Source organism: Cynocephalus volans, chromosome 11 (genome assembly GCF_027409185.1).
Source record: "Cynocephalus volans isolate mCynVol1 chromosome 11, mCynVol1.pri, whole genome shotgun sequence".
Taxonomy (NCBI): Eukaryota; Metazoa; Chordata; class Mammalia; order Dermoptera; family Cynocephalidae; genus Cynocephalus; species Cynocephalus volans.
Window position 1 is genome coordinate 20,006,491 of NC_084470.1, and position 13,885 is coordinate 20,020,375.

Consider the following 13,885-nt stretch of genomic DNA (forward strand, 5'->3'; position numbering starts at 1 on the left):
AAGATACTTCAGTTTCCTTACTGAATAATGAAAATAGGCTTCTAGTTTTAGAAGCTGAGCCAAAACTATACCTCACCTAGAATTCAGCCCCACATTCTCTTATCTTTGCCTAACTCAATCTGTATTTTCAAATATGATCAATCACATTTTCCATAGGACTGAATATCCATACTGTAATTCTCTGAGCCCTTTTTCTTGATCTCATTGCATCATTCCTGGCAGTGTGTGTAGCTTGGGTGGCATGGGTTCTTATGCCTTGCCCTAATTTTGTCTGGTAGCTACCCATTTCTAGAATCAGAGTCTGAAACCTGACTTCATTATTATTCCTCTGACCTCATTAAGCTGGCCTCTGTCTAAATTACATGTTGGCCTATTTGGTAACACAGAAAAGCACAGTACTTTCTCTTTTTTAACTGTGCACTTATCTAATGCGATTAGAGAAATTCATAACGAGGTGCTCAAATATATTTCCCCTTGCAGCCTAAGAAAGTGAGTAGGGTAATAAGTTTTTCTTTGTATTTCTGTCAGAGGCACTATCTAGAATTTCAAAAGCAAAGAAATTTATAGAGAACAAATCAGTATCTTTTAATCTCAACATTTATAAACATTCAGCTCAATATCAACAAAGAGAAAGGTAGTATTTAGTAAAATGAAATGTTTTTTTAAAAATATTTCAGGAAGCTGCAGAATGGCTAACGAATGCTTCTTGATAAGCTTGCAGTGTTAATTCTATATACGCTCCCCTCTGTGCTTCTGTTTTTGCAAAGACCTGTTTAAAAAAAAAAAAAAAAAGTTTTAAAGCAATAGGACATACAGTATTCATAAAGTTTGCAGTTTTAAGACATCATTAACATTTCTGTAGTAGCAAAGCCCAGTTAAAATGGCTTCCAAGTTTCACAATAATTTTTTCCCTTGATAAAAAGACAATAAGCATACATGGACAGAAAAACAGTATGCAACACAGTTTAAGCAATACTAATTCTAACCACCAGAAGTATCCTGTTAGGTTGACTTCTTTTTTAGCCTGGTACCCCCACTATCCAAACCTCTCTCAACTCCAGCTGCCAGCACACCCACTACCGGACCTATTTTACTGCATTCCTCCTCCATCCTGACCATCTGTTTCTATTGTCCAGGCTAAAGAAATATGCAGGCTGTAAACACACTGTTTTCAAGACCACAAATGTTCTATATTCACAGATCTTTTTAGTTACCAATAAAAAAATCTTTTTAGTTACCACTTCTCAACTTTTCCCAACTCAATTACCACCACAAAATAGCCAATGTGAAAAAAGAGCCTTTACCTTAATTAAATTTACTCCTTCAGCAGCCTGCTCTTTGGCCTCTTGAGCGGACTGGCCATCTGGATGGAGTATGTGATACAGGTGGACCAAGCTGGTGGCATCATCGATTCTGCAAGTGAAAGGCTTAGTGTTATAAAGCGATTTCTGCATTTGCTTCACAGTCCTCGAAAGTGTGTACCAACATCAAACTAAATTATATTTCAGTCTTTCCTTGATGTGGGGGAAGGGAGCCTTTAGTTTTATAGTTCAAAAGCATTTTCAGGAAAATTGACTAATTTAGGCCTCACAACAGTTCTGTGAGGCAGGGCAGGAGTCACTGCAGGAAATGCCCAATTCATGAAAGTGAATATTCCAAATGTGGCTGTATTCTTTTTGGAAATGGAGCATCATTTCTCATAGAAACAACATTCCTAATGGTGGTGATTTCCAGGGCGGTCTACTTCCCCAGCATGTGTAGTGTAATCCAACTCAGAGAGCAGAAATATAACTTAATCTTACATAAGCAGGAGGCTGGTGATCACAGGGAATCCTCTTGCCTTTAGTGACATCTGCTAACAAATTTTCATTGAGACTGAATTAGTGGATAAGCGCCTCTACAAGAGGCCCTCCAGGATTCCAAGGAAAGACTCTCAGGCCACCTAACTATTCACAGGAACCCATTAGTTAAAAATTAGCAACCTAGTGCAACAAATTCAAAAAAATGCACATAAGACAAAATGAAAGTCAGGTTCTACATCAGCAATTGGCTACCTTTAGTGTCGCACAACTACCCATGATAAAGCCAGAATAAGAATTCAATTTTTCTGGTTTTTTCTTACCTTTTTAGAAATGCATAAACAATTTTTTTTATCAACATTAAAACTTCTCTACCCTTTCCTAAACCAAACAATCACTATCTTCTCACACAGTCAACACCTTCCTACCTTTGCCACCTCATAGCTGGGGGGTGGGGGGAGGTAGATAAAAACCCTTCCAAAATTCTCGTGTTTTTCAGACTCTGCTACATACACCACTACTTAGCTAGTGGCTTCTTGTTGGGGGTCGAGGGGTGAGGGCACCCTAATTCAGTGTTTTCCCCCAGCTATCACTCTTCAACCTTCCCTGCTTTCCTTACATGAGCTGGGGGATAAAGAATAGGTGACAGTGGGAGTAGGTACAGAATTCCTCAAGCCACAGTGACCTTAGTGAAATGCTCTGGACTTACCCCAAGGCCCATCTACCCTAAAGGCCATCTCTTGGGAAAACTAAGAAACCAGAGCTGCTCCCATAGTAAACTTTCGGGGGGGGGGGGGGAATAAAAATGTTATTACAAATTAATTGTGCCTGTTATAATCTAACCAAGCCCAATAAATGTGGCAACAAACTATCTCTCCAAATAAAAGATAAAAATTCCCTTTAGAACTTCAACATGTGGCTCTATAAAGAGCTTGACTGGATTTCTGTTCATTAGAATTATGTTTAGGGCTTCATTAGGTTCATGGTGAAGTATAAAGCCGGCATCTCACAGAACAGTTTAAATTTAGCTTAATACCCAGCCCATACTTGAAATTAAGAGCAAATAAATTTATATTTTCAAAAAGATTTTAATATGTAATATGTAAGATTTCCATACAAAACCAATAGTGGGACTTGACTCTGAAATAAATGTGTGCAGATCCTAATTCTGGCTTGGGTTCCATTCAGCAAGGATGTGCACCTTCTATTGTCCAGCCTGGGGTTTGCAGTAAGCTCACTGCTATTCAGAATTACCACAGGAGGGGTTTTACATACCCACAGCAGGAAAAGTTATAGATGTACTTAAACCTCCCTCTCAGTATACATGAACCACGTCAGATACACAGCTTACATGTGATAATGAGTAATACTATAATATCACATATTAGTCCACATCAATAAAGAACTTCAGTTTTCAAACTTAACATTTCTGTGTTGCTCTAATTATTTACAAAAACATCATTTTAATAATATAATTTCAGAATGATTACATTTGAGAAACTTTATAAGTAGAAAAATCACTCGTAGAAGGCAGGTCACTTGAGCATCCCCATCACCACCCAGCCCCCTGCTTATGGGGACGAAGGTGCATTTCTGCCCTCTGAATTGGATTCCATGAAATATTCTGGTGAAGTGGGCTGGTTTGTGTGGAAATCATCACATTTAAGAATGTCATTTCAGTGAGAAATAATGCTGTTTCCAAAAACAGGCTGCATTTCTTAGACAATGCATGTGGAACCTTCTAGTTCCAAATGCCTTACCTTTGTGTGTCTTGTTCGGATTACAAGTAGGATACTCTGTGAGTCAAAAACTCCTAAGAGTCTGAAGGTGGCAATAACCACTAAACCCTCTTCTTGCAGTTCAGACTTTAGAGTCCAGCAAGGACATTTTGTGGAAAATTGACTTTCTTACTACAGCCATGCTGGTGTCCTTTCCTTACCCTACCTTACCCAACCGATAGAAAGATGCTCAAAGACAATTTTGTCTTCAGTTTTATCACTAGTTGTAAACTATACTATTATTTCTAGCTAGAAGCCTAGGCACACACCAGTTTGATGCTAAAATACAACAGACATTGTTTCATGCTACTTTGAAAAAAAAACTTTTTTAATGCCTTAAAAATCTTGGAAAGGGATTTCAAAAGCAAAAGTATTTTCATAAGTTAAATGATGACTTTTACTGAAAAGCCTAAGAAATAGTTCTGCCAGAAAACAAGCACCCACCAGAGCTTATGTCTACTTCTTTACATTTCCTATTTAATCCTTCTTTGAGTATTTGGAAAGTTCTTTGATAGCCAGCAGCACTGGTGAGCCCAGGATAAATCAATACTCAGGGTATACAGTAAAGATCCAAAGTCACTGTTTCAAAGAATCTAGCCCTGCTTATGCAACACAAAAGCAAAGACGGGGAAAACTGGGTTATGCTGGAAGAACAAACTCATGCGTAAACTGAGGGAAGTGAAAGCTTCATTTTGTCACTGGATGATATACCATTATCACTGGAAAACTACTATAGCTTAAATACAAATTTACTATTAAGGCAATAAAAATGATTCTATTACTTACTAAGATCATACTTACAAATCTCTCTGAATCTGGTCAATCAGCAAACCATCAATCTTTTTCTTATTTACAAAATACCAAGCCATTCCACCAAAGTGTCTTGTTGAGCGTAAAAGGTCATACTTTCCATGTTTATCTATATCTTCATAGGTCTGGTGATGAACCTATCCACATAAAATGCATCTTCAGAAACATGAAAATAAAAACAAGTGAGCAGCATTACTCGATAGGCACTGACTACCATGAGTGCTACCCAAGACAGTATGAGTGCAACTAGGTCTATTTATAGCTGCCTCCACTAACATTAACCAAAGAGATATGATTTAGACCATTTCTTGTATAACCCACCTTGGGTTCTATTACAAAAGAAGAGTTTGTCCAAATGACAGCAAGTCTGTGCCTTGTCCACTGTAGAAGTGTGTGGTAGCCTGGAGTAAGCTATACCAAGCATTTATAGCCCTATCAATTACTTTTCAGCAGCGAAAAGCACTATTTACTAAGCATCTATTACACATATACAGGCTATCGGAAATAATGTATCACCGTTTCTTAGTCACTAGGGGAAAAAAGAAATCAATTGTATTTTTTCACTCCTCTGCTTCTCCCCTATCCCATCAGCTAAGCCATTCTGTCTTATTAACTAATGTTCCTTCAGTTCTCCCTCCAGATTGACCTTCCTAAATGAGGACTATGACGAGGGCATCCTCTGTTCAGAAGGCTTTCCAAGGCTTACTGACTTTAAGTCCAGATTCCTCAGCCCAGTATCTGAGGCCACCTGTGATGTGTCCCCATCCACCTTTCCAGCCTAAATTTGAACTACTCGGCTACAAATATGTTACATGTACAAGCAAACCAGACCGACCATTTTTCTCAAGCATACTTTGTTATTTCCTGCCTGTTGCTCACACTGTTCTCTCTTTCTGAACGCCTCTCCTCAACCAACTCCACCTGCCACAATGTTCCCTGCCCCTGTAGAACCCTCTCTCCTGTGAACCCTTTTCTGAGGGCACCTTGTAACCTTCTCTCAGCACCTAACGTTTCATGGGTGAGGTGATACTTATCTGCAGCACTGTCTGCCAGTCGCTCCTGGACTGCAGCTGTGACAAAGCCCCTGTCCTAGCTTATGCCTCACCTATGCCACCCTTGATGGCACCTCACACACAGCAGGTGATGATGATACTCACTATTGTGAGTGGTAAGACACACACACAGCACTCTGACAATTTTAGTAAATAGCTTAGAACATTATTAGCTTTGTCATCAAGTCTGGGTAACCCTACTGCTTACTATGCTGTATAACGCTTAAGGAAAGGTGGTTGTGAAATTGAAATACACATCTGGCAGACATCTGTACTCAGATTTTCAGATATTTCCTTTCCCTTCCCCCTATATCAATGCCTATAACCAAACTCCTTGTGCTAGATTTAAAATCTTACTCATAACCATACTTAAGCCTATAATTTAGAAACTATAAAATATACTCACCTTTATATACTCAGCAGAGTCTGGCTCAAACTGGGCAATGCAGAGATTGAGGACATCTGCATGCCGGTCCTTGCTGTACATGGTCTAAAATCACACAGCAGAGTTGGAATCAGAGGAGAACACGAAAGTTCAGAACCTGTCCTGACACCATGACAGGCCACATCTGTACCCATCAAGAGGCATAAAGAAACGACATGGGCTTTGTAATTGTCATACCTGAATTTGAATCCCAGTTATGCCAATTACAAGAGAGAGAACGCTAATCCAGGTACTGTTAGAGATGTTTGTGTTGATCGAGGCAAAATGCCAAGCAGCACCAGAGCCAACTGGATTCAACAAGAAACCACTGACTCTAGGATATAAAACCTAAGTCACCTTACCTTAAGGTTTTCTTCCTTGAAAATTACTGGTGTCAAAACCCTACGACCTTCTTTTGGGAAATAAACTTGTATCATCCGGTCCCGTTCTTCCCAAGAGGCTTTGCGTAGCGTGCCACTTGGTTCTCTGACAACAATAAAACGCTCCTGAGATAGAAAATATAATCAAGGATGAGTTTGTGAGGACTTATTTTTAGATCCTGTGTCCCACTAAGACTATTATAAGAATAATCTACAATCAATATAAAGTGCAACTGGGAAACACAATGTAATCATGCATATGAGTTCAATGATAATTTTAAACCTCAAAGACTTGCCAAGGCTTGACACGCCCTTCACTAATCACTGCTGTGCATCTGAAAATTAGAAATCTAAAATGAAAGTACTTAGTAAGTACCAACTATGGTGCTAATATGGGTTCAATACATAAAATGGTTCACCTAAAGAAAGCTGATCTGAGATTCATCTAAATCCATTTTAGAGGAAAGAAGTGCTATAAGACCTTTTCAAATTATTTCATTTACCCATTCCAAAGTCTCACCTAAACAGGTGTACTACTTTATCTGTGCTTAAAATACTTGGGATAAAGGAACAAACCCAAGAGTATGGCACCTCTATGATTTCTCATATTGGCATCAGACATAAATATGTCAAGAGACTGACTGGTCCACCCGCCTCTGGTCTCTTCACTCTTGTAACAGCCAAATTCCAGGCCATGGGATCACTTCCTTCTCTGAATTCTAACCACTGTTTGTATCATTCAACTGGCAATTTATCATGTGGAAGACTCTTGACATCTCTCAGAAATGGTTAAATATCTGGAGAAAATGTGGATTATAATTATTTGAAACACCCAGAGTGACATACATACAGAGTTTTGCACATTGCTGATAATTGACACACACCTGACTAATGTATAAATTAACCAGATGGTACTGCCTCTCAACTTTTCAGATATATAAGAGCCTCAGAATGTGTTCTGAGGATAATGTAAGTAAAACATTCATCAAGCACTTCAAATAGAAAAGAAAAAAAAAAATGCCAAAATAACACAATTTTTCTACTAAAGGATTTTGTAATTTTTTTTTTTTTTTTTGTCTTTTTCGTGACCGGCACTCAGCCAGTGAGTGCACCGGCCATTCCTATATAGGATCCGAACCCGCGGCGGGAGTGTCGCTGCGCTCCCAGCGCCGCACTCTCCCGAGTACGCCACGGGCTCAGCCCAAGGATTTTGGTAATTTGAGAAATTTGAATTGCAAGTTCCTTTTCCCCTTTCAAGTTGTAAAATACTTCCACAACCAGCCTTCATAGCAGTGCACCACAAAACAAAAATTCTCATTAAAATGAAAACTCTGTGATCCCCGTTCATTATGTCAGATATGGAGATGGCTGGTGTAGACATGAACATAGTACAAATCATGTCTTCCCACCATGATCATCATAAAATACTAATATGGGGTGGTCCTTCTCCCAAATTCAGCATTCTGTAGTATCCTAATGCATTTTGTGGGCCAAATTATAAATTATCTTTTTATTCTTTATTTACAAAGGTTCAAATACAAAATTGTTATGTTTTAAAGTGCCAGAGTGTTCTTTTAAGTTGGCAATCAAGGGAAGAGGAGCCAAAAAATAATGATTAAAACAGACAGAGCAGTGATGTCCGAAAAATTATCTGAGAAACATCTGTCCTTCTTACTGAAAATTCTGGAAAGTGAAAATCTTTTGGGAAATCTAAGTTTCTTGACATCATCAAGGAAGGTACAGGATACAAACACTCCATCTTCTCAAAAAGCTTCAGCTAAGGAAATCAGTCTAACAGGCAAAACAAATTTCCTTCTCCCACTGCCTTATAGATTTTTTATCTCTGTGGTTTTGGGATGGGTTTCTGTCTGTATACCCCTTGTTCTATCTCAGCACATCTGTCTCTTTGCAGTCAATATGGAATATAGACTTTGTCCAAATCCGAAGGGAAATGGCAGTATAATGATGGAGGGCTGGTCTCCATTTCTCATCCTCCTCATACTGCATCTTCCAGAAGAGTCTCACCCAGTCACACAAATTTTGGTCTGGAAGCATTAGAGACAGCCAGGTCACATCAGCCCTCAGGCCCATCTCCACATGGCAATTCAAACTAAGGTCATTTTGCAATTAGACATATACTCACCCGGTGTGGTATGCTGTATGTTATATCAGTAAACACGTATTTGTCTGTTTCTGTTCCTTCCAAGATTTTATCTTCAGCTAACACATCATTTATTGGTGCTCGCTCATCCAGAACTGGTGGCATTTTTAACCGTTCCTTAGCTATTTCAACTGCCTGTCTTGTAGCCTATTGAAATAAAATATTTCTTAAAGAAGCCACAAGGTTACAGACCAAAAGCAGATACTAATAAAAATGCTAAAGACGGCAAAGAAAAGAAGCTGTAGCCATAAATCAGTGAGTGAAAAGTCAAACTTGAACTTGTGGGCCCTGGCCTTTGCCTCTGCAGAGTGGCTGAGCGTACAAGCCACACACTTAACTGTTATTCCTTTGTTTTAAACAGCAAAGGAATTCTCAGAGGCAGAGCCAGGACACAAAAGCTGTGTGAAATAGAATAAAGGGTTGCCTTTATTGGAGGCTTACTATGTGCCAGATATTGTTCAAATACTGTGATATATTTGGCTCATTTAATGCCCATAACTACCTTAGGAGCTATATGCTATTGTTATCATCTTCGTTTTAAGGAAGAGAAAATAGAGGCACACAGATGTTAAGTAAATTGCTAGGAAGTTGCAGAACCTGGACTTGAACCCAGGCAACCCAAGTTCAGAGCCCATGCTCTTAACCCCTGACTACACTGCTTCATGCCATACTGTTAACAGTGCTTACCTCTGAGAAGGGAAAAGGGGACTTTCACTCTTCACGTGATACACTATTGGATATTTGAATTTTTTGGTACAACTATAAATCACTTTTGAATCAGAAAGAGTATTAATGCTTCACATATTCATATATCAAAGTGTTTTCCACAAAGGACTCTGTATCCATGGCTCCAGGAGGACACTGGCGCCTAGAGTAAGATGTTGTTCAGTGGAATCTCATAATCTCACCAAAGCTTCAGCCACAAGGCAGCTCACAGCAGATGTTTCTTCAGGAAGGAAGCTGGAGCAGGCAGGAAAAAGGAAGGATGCTCAGACTGGCTTGGGAGCAGAGAGCAGACTCTGCTTGGACACCCAGACCTTACCCATCAGTTCAATTCTGGCCTTGCTCCCTGCTCCTCTCGCCTGCCTATTCACATTTCTTTTCTCAATTCTGTACCTGGTAGTCCCCTCTCTAGACTGTGGAAGAGCATCTAAAAGCATCTGGAGGGGCCTCTAGAAATCCTGTATAACCCCTTAAAGAAGGGTCTCTCTTTCCAAGAGGTCTATCATTTCTGTATTCACATACCTCTTCCAACTGTGCCTGGGTCATTAGCTTATAGGTTGGTGGCTTCAGTTCTTGTATAGCTGGCTTAAAGGTCTTCTGCAAGTTCAAGCCTGTCATCTTAATGAGAATGCTCTGGACTTCCTCATCCATAAATGCAGGTTTCTTGATCTCCGAGCTACCAGATGCTGCTAAAATGGATTTTAGCAAATAAGAAGCTGGCAAAAATGATAAGCCAACAAGACCTCTCAGTAGAAAAGTAAGTTAATAAAAACAATTAGCACAATGTCTGCCTCAGCACTGCATAATGCTAATACCTATGAGATTCATTCATCCATTCATTTAAAACTTACTGAGCATTCTTTATAATGAGGACATAGACACAATCTGCCAAAAAGACAGTCTACTGGAGGAAGCAATAGGTAACAAGTAATTAACAATAATAATAGCAATGGTCACTACCATTTAGAGTTGTCTCCTACATGCCAGGCATAACATACACTTTCAGGTATGCTTATGACAACCCACAAAATAGTACTGAGTATTGATATCCCAATTTTATAAATGAGGCTGCTGAAGCCTACCCCAAGACAACTAGCTATTTAGTGATAGAGCCAAAATTTACAGCAATTTACAGGTTTGTCTGGTTTTAAAGCCTAGATCATTTCCAGTCTACCATGGTGCTCCTCGATTAAGTGCTATATACAAGGGAGGCACAGGGACTTCTGTGACTACGGAGGAAGGAACTAAACATAGTCTGGGAATAGGAAGAGCATGACAAGGTCAAAGGCAGCTTCCCAGGAGCCTCAACAAGGGGGAGATAAAAGGGAAAGAAATGCTAGACTGAAGGGTTGCAGCTAGGAAAGAGAGACTTAGATCACTGGACATGATACTGAAGAGGCCGTGTGGAAGAACTCTGAACAGGAGAGGAGACTCAGATCTAAACTCTGCCTCATGCAGTTTATCTATTCCTTTGCCTAACTTCTATTTCCATTAGGAAAAAAGAAAAAGCCATTTGTTCCCAGTGACCTCTTCCTCTGCTAGTCCTGTAAACCTTGGTGTTCTTCAGGATTCTAAATTATGTCCTTTTCTTTTCTCCCTTCTCACATTCTCACTGGATGATCTACTATGACTTTAATTACCTTTATATGCTAGAGACTCTTTAAAATGTGAATCTCCAGCCAAAATTATCTTCCATCCAACTACCCAATGGTCATCTCACATGCACTTCAATATTGCCAACTAAGAGCCTATCAATTTTCTCTCATCTCAAACCTGCTTTTCCTGCTGTTCCATATCACAGCACCATCCAATCGGTCATGAAGGCTAGAAACCTTACAGTCATTCCTGACTTCACCTTACCCTCCACATCTAGCCAATAGCAGTAGTGATCAGAACAGTCATAACAACTATGATTTATTAGATATTTACTATGTGCTAGTCCTTACTAAGATACATACCCTATGTGCTCAACACATTTAATCCTCAAAACAATGCCATGAGGTAAATACTATGATTACCCTCATTTTACAAAAAATTAAAAAGACAATGACAGAACATACTGTCTGCTATACGTCATAAATTTTTTTAATCCTTTATTTCCCACTGTCACTACCCTATCAAGACCATCCTTATCTCTTGCCTTAGATTCCCTGACTCCATTCTGGCCCGACTTCAGAACATTCTCCAGAGCAACCAGGGTAATTTCTTTAAAATGTAATAAAGATACTCCCAAGCTTAAAACTCACCAATGGCTTCCAATATCATTTAGGAAAACAAGGCAAAGGTGTTCTGCTTACTTCACTGTGTCCCCTACTAGACGATGTGCTCTCTGAAGACCAGAACTCCCCATCTCTGGTACCCAGAGGCCCTTAGAGTGTCCAACACACAGTAGGTGCTCAGAACTACTCTCTCCTCAAGACATTCCCACCCATTCGCCCAGCTTTGGTTACATTTTTAGTCCGATGTCCCTCAATTTATATCTAACTGCATACTGAACACCTGAATCTCAAAGGCACCTCAAATTTAATGTGTCCAAAGCAGGTCTCCTTTCCCATCTCTTCGCCTCATCTACTCTTAAACACACTCCACCCCACCCCACCCCACCCCCCAAAATAACTGTTGCTAGAATTAATCTTCATTTTGGTACAAATGGGACTACCTCCACTCAACTACTCAAACCAGGAACTTAAGAAACAACGCTGATATTTCCTTTTAAATATAGACCTAAAGCCACAGCCAAGCCTTATTAATCCTACCTCCAAAATGAATTCCTCAAATACCTGTATTCAGCCTCACTTGTGGACACTTGCTTATGTTGTCCCCTCTGCTTGGAAGGCGTCTTGCTTTCTCCTTAGCATGGTTAACCAGGTCTCAGCTTCGGTCATATTTTCCAGAAACCTTCCCTGCCCTTCCAACCTAGTTTGCATGCCTCTGCTATATGCGTCCCCTATCACGGCACGTGTCACACTGCACTGCCAATTCGCCACTGGATCAGGAGTTCCCAAGGGAAAAGCAGTGGCAGTCTTAGTTCGCCGTATCGCCTAAGCTTAGCACAGTCTGGTGCAAGGAGCGGAGCTCAGTCTCTGATGGCTGAGTGAATGAACGAACAGATACAGGCGATAACAAACACTGCAGGTACAGAAGGAAGCCGACTGAGTCTGAGGACTCGCTAAGAGCAGAGCCGCGGAGGCCGCCGCATGGTTTCCACCAACCAGAAGCAGGTTCTAGGTCTCCCGGGAGGTCACTTACCAGCCTCGGAGCAGAGCCCGCGGCATGGCAGCCCCACCTCGAAGGGCCGGAGCAGCGGTTGGAGTAGGGAGCCGGGCCGGGACTCGGCTCGGGCCCGGAAACAGACCCGCTTCGTACCCCCAGAACCTGTCAGGAGAATGCACAGCGGTACTCGAGTCCTGAGGGCCGCCATGATTATCCGAGACCGCTTGCACAGGAAGCGACTGGAAGCAACTTCCGGGTCACGCGCAGTTCGTGCGGCATTCCGGGAAATGAAGTCTAGTTGAGGGCGGAGAGGGTAGGAAGTCTCCTTGATCTTTATAGACCGCTTCTTCTAGATCGCTCGTTCACACGTAGGTGTTCGTGTACCTCCCTATGCATACAACTAAAGATAAAACTTACACCTTTTTCCCTGTGTGCTCTTTTTCCTGGGCCTTTTATTCGTTTCCATGGTTCTGTATAACAAATTTCCACTTCCTGCCCAAACCTTTTCTCCCATCCCCAGGTTAAAATCTAACTGCCTATTGGACTTCTCCATTCAAACTTCTCACACACAACCAAATCTAACTCTTGATTCTGAGCCCTGATTACCACCACCACCAATTCATACACCTTATTCTATGTTTCATAACTTATTCCTTGCCTTTATAGCCCTCTTCACAATTTGTGATTATTTTCCTCATTTATCTGCTTATTTATTTTTCTCACACCATGAAGACAGTGAGTGACTCTATGTATTTTATATCACCTAGCATAGTACTCAATGCGCATGGAAAACATTTGTTGAATGAATAAATGAATGAGTGATTGAATAATTCTGTTCTTTCCCAACTGTCCAGGATGTGGGGGTCTTATCCTTCTCTATACCATAGACTGGTGCCTGTGCTAGGCATTTATCCTAAGGCCTGCCAAAAGAAGGTTAAGTAAACACTTGTTTGAATTAGCTAGATAAATAGACTCACCTTCTAACCTCACCTCTCTTTTCTCCACTCCCCATTAAGAGCTCTGTTTATGAACTCATTTCCTATTTGGGTGAAGGGAAGGAAAAGCTCTAGGCTTGGCACTGATTCAGGCTGCAGATGACCGCTGCCCCACGTTTTCCAACACTCTCTCTCACACCTACATGCTAGCAGGTGTCAGGGAGCGGTAATGGAATACTTGCAGGTATCTCCCAGCCTATGACTTTTATCTGAGTGCAGGCCTCAGTGACTTTGTTTTTCCTATAAACATCCCTCTGGACACAGCTGATTAGACAATGGGTAGACACTTAATGCAGAAGGCACAAATTCACTGGCTGCTGTATTAGTTTTCTGTGGCTGCTATAACAAATAACCACAAATTAAATGGCTTACAATAACAAAAGTACATTCTCTCACAGTTCTACATGCCAGAAATCTGAAATCAGTATCACTGGGCTGAAATCAAGGTAACTGCAGAACTCTGCTCCCTTTAGAGGCTCTCAGAAGGAATCTGTCTTTTGTCTCTTCCAGCTTCTGGTGACTGCAAGCATTCCTTGGCTTGTGGCTACAT

The 13,885-nt window shown here is 40.7% G+C and overlaps 1 protein-coding gene across 3 annotated transcripts; it reads right to left on the bottom strand.

Moving 5' to 3' along the window:
• Window positions 1-560: 560 nt before the first annotated feature.
• Window positions 561-12,558, bottom strand: MRPS22 (mitochondrial ribosomal protein S22). 3 transcript variants are annotated; one of them, XM_063114156.1, is made up of 8 exons: window positions 12,377-12,558; window positions 9,650-9,813; window positions 8,387-8,551; window positions 6,226-6,369; window positions 5,846-5,929; window positions 4,379-4,524; window positions 1,305-1,413; window positions 561-769 (listed from the first exon to the last, which is right to left on the bottom strand). In XM_063114156.1, exons 1-8 carry the CDS (start codon window positions 12,546-12,548, stop codon window positions 674-676), a joined length of 1,080 nt encoding a protein of 359 aa, XP_062970226.1. In that variant the 5' UTR covers window positions 12,549-12,558; the 3' UTR covers window positions 561-673. The 3 variants fall into 3 exon arrangements, with proteins under 3 accessions (XP_062970226.1, XP_062970225.1, XP_062970224.1); XM_063114155.1 differs by having other exon boundaries at window positions 9,650-9,816; XM_063114154.1 differs by having other exon boundaries at window positions 9,650-9,843.
• Between the last annotated feature and the right edge of the window lie 1,327 nt (window positions 12,559-13,885).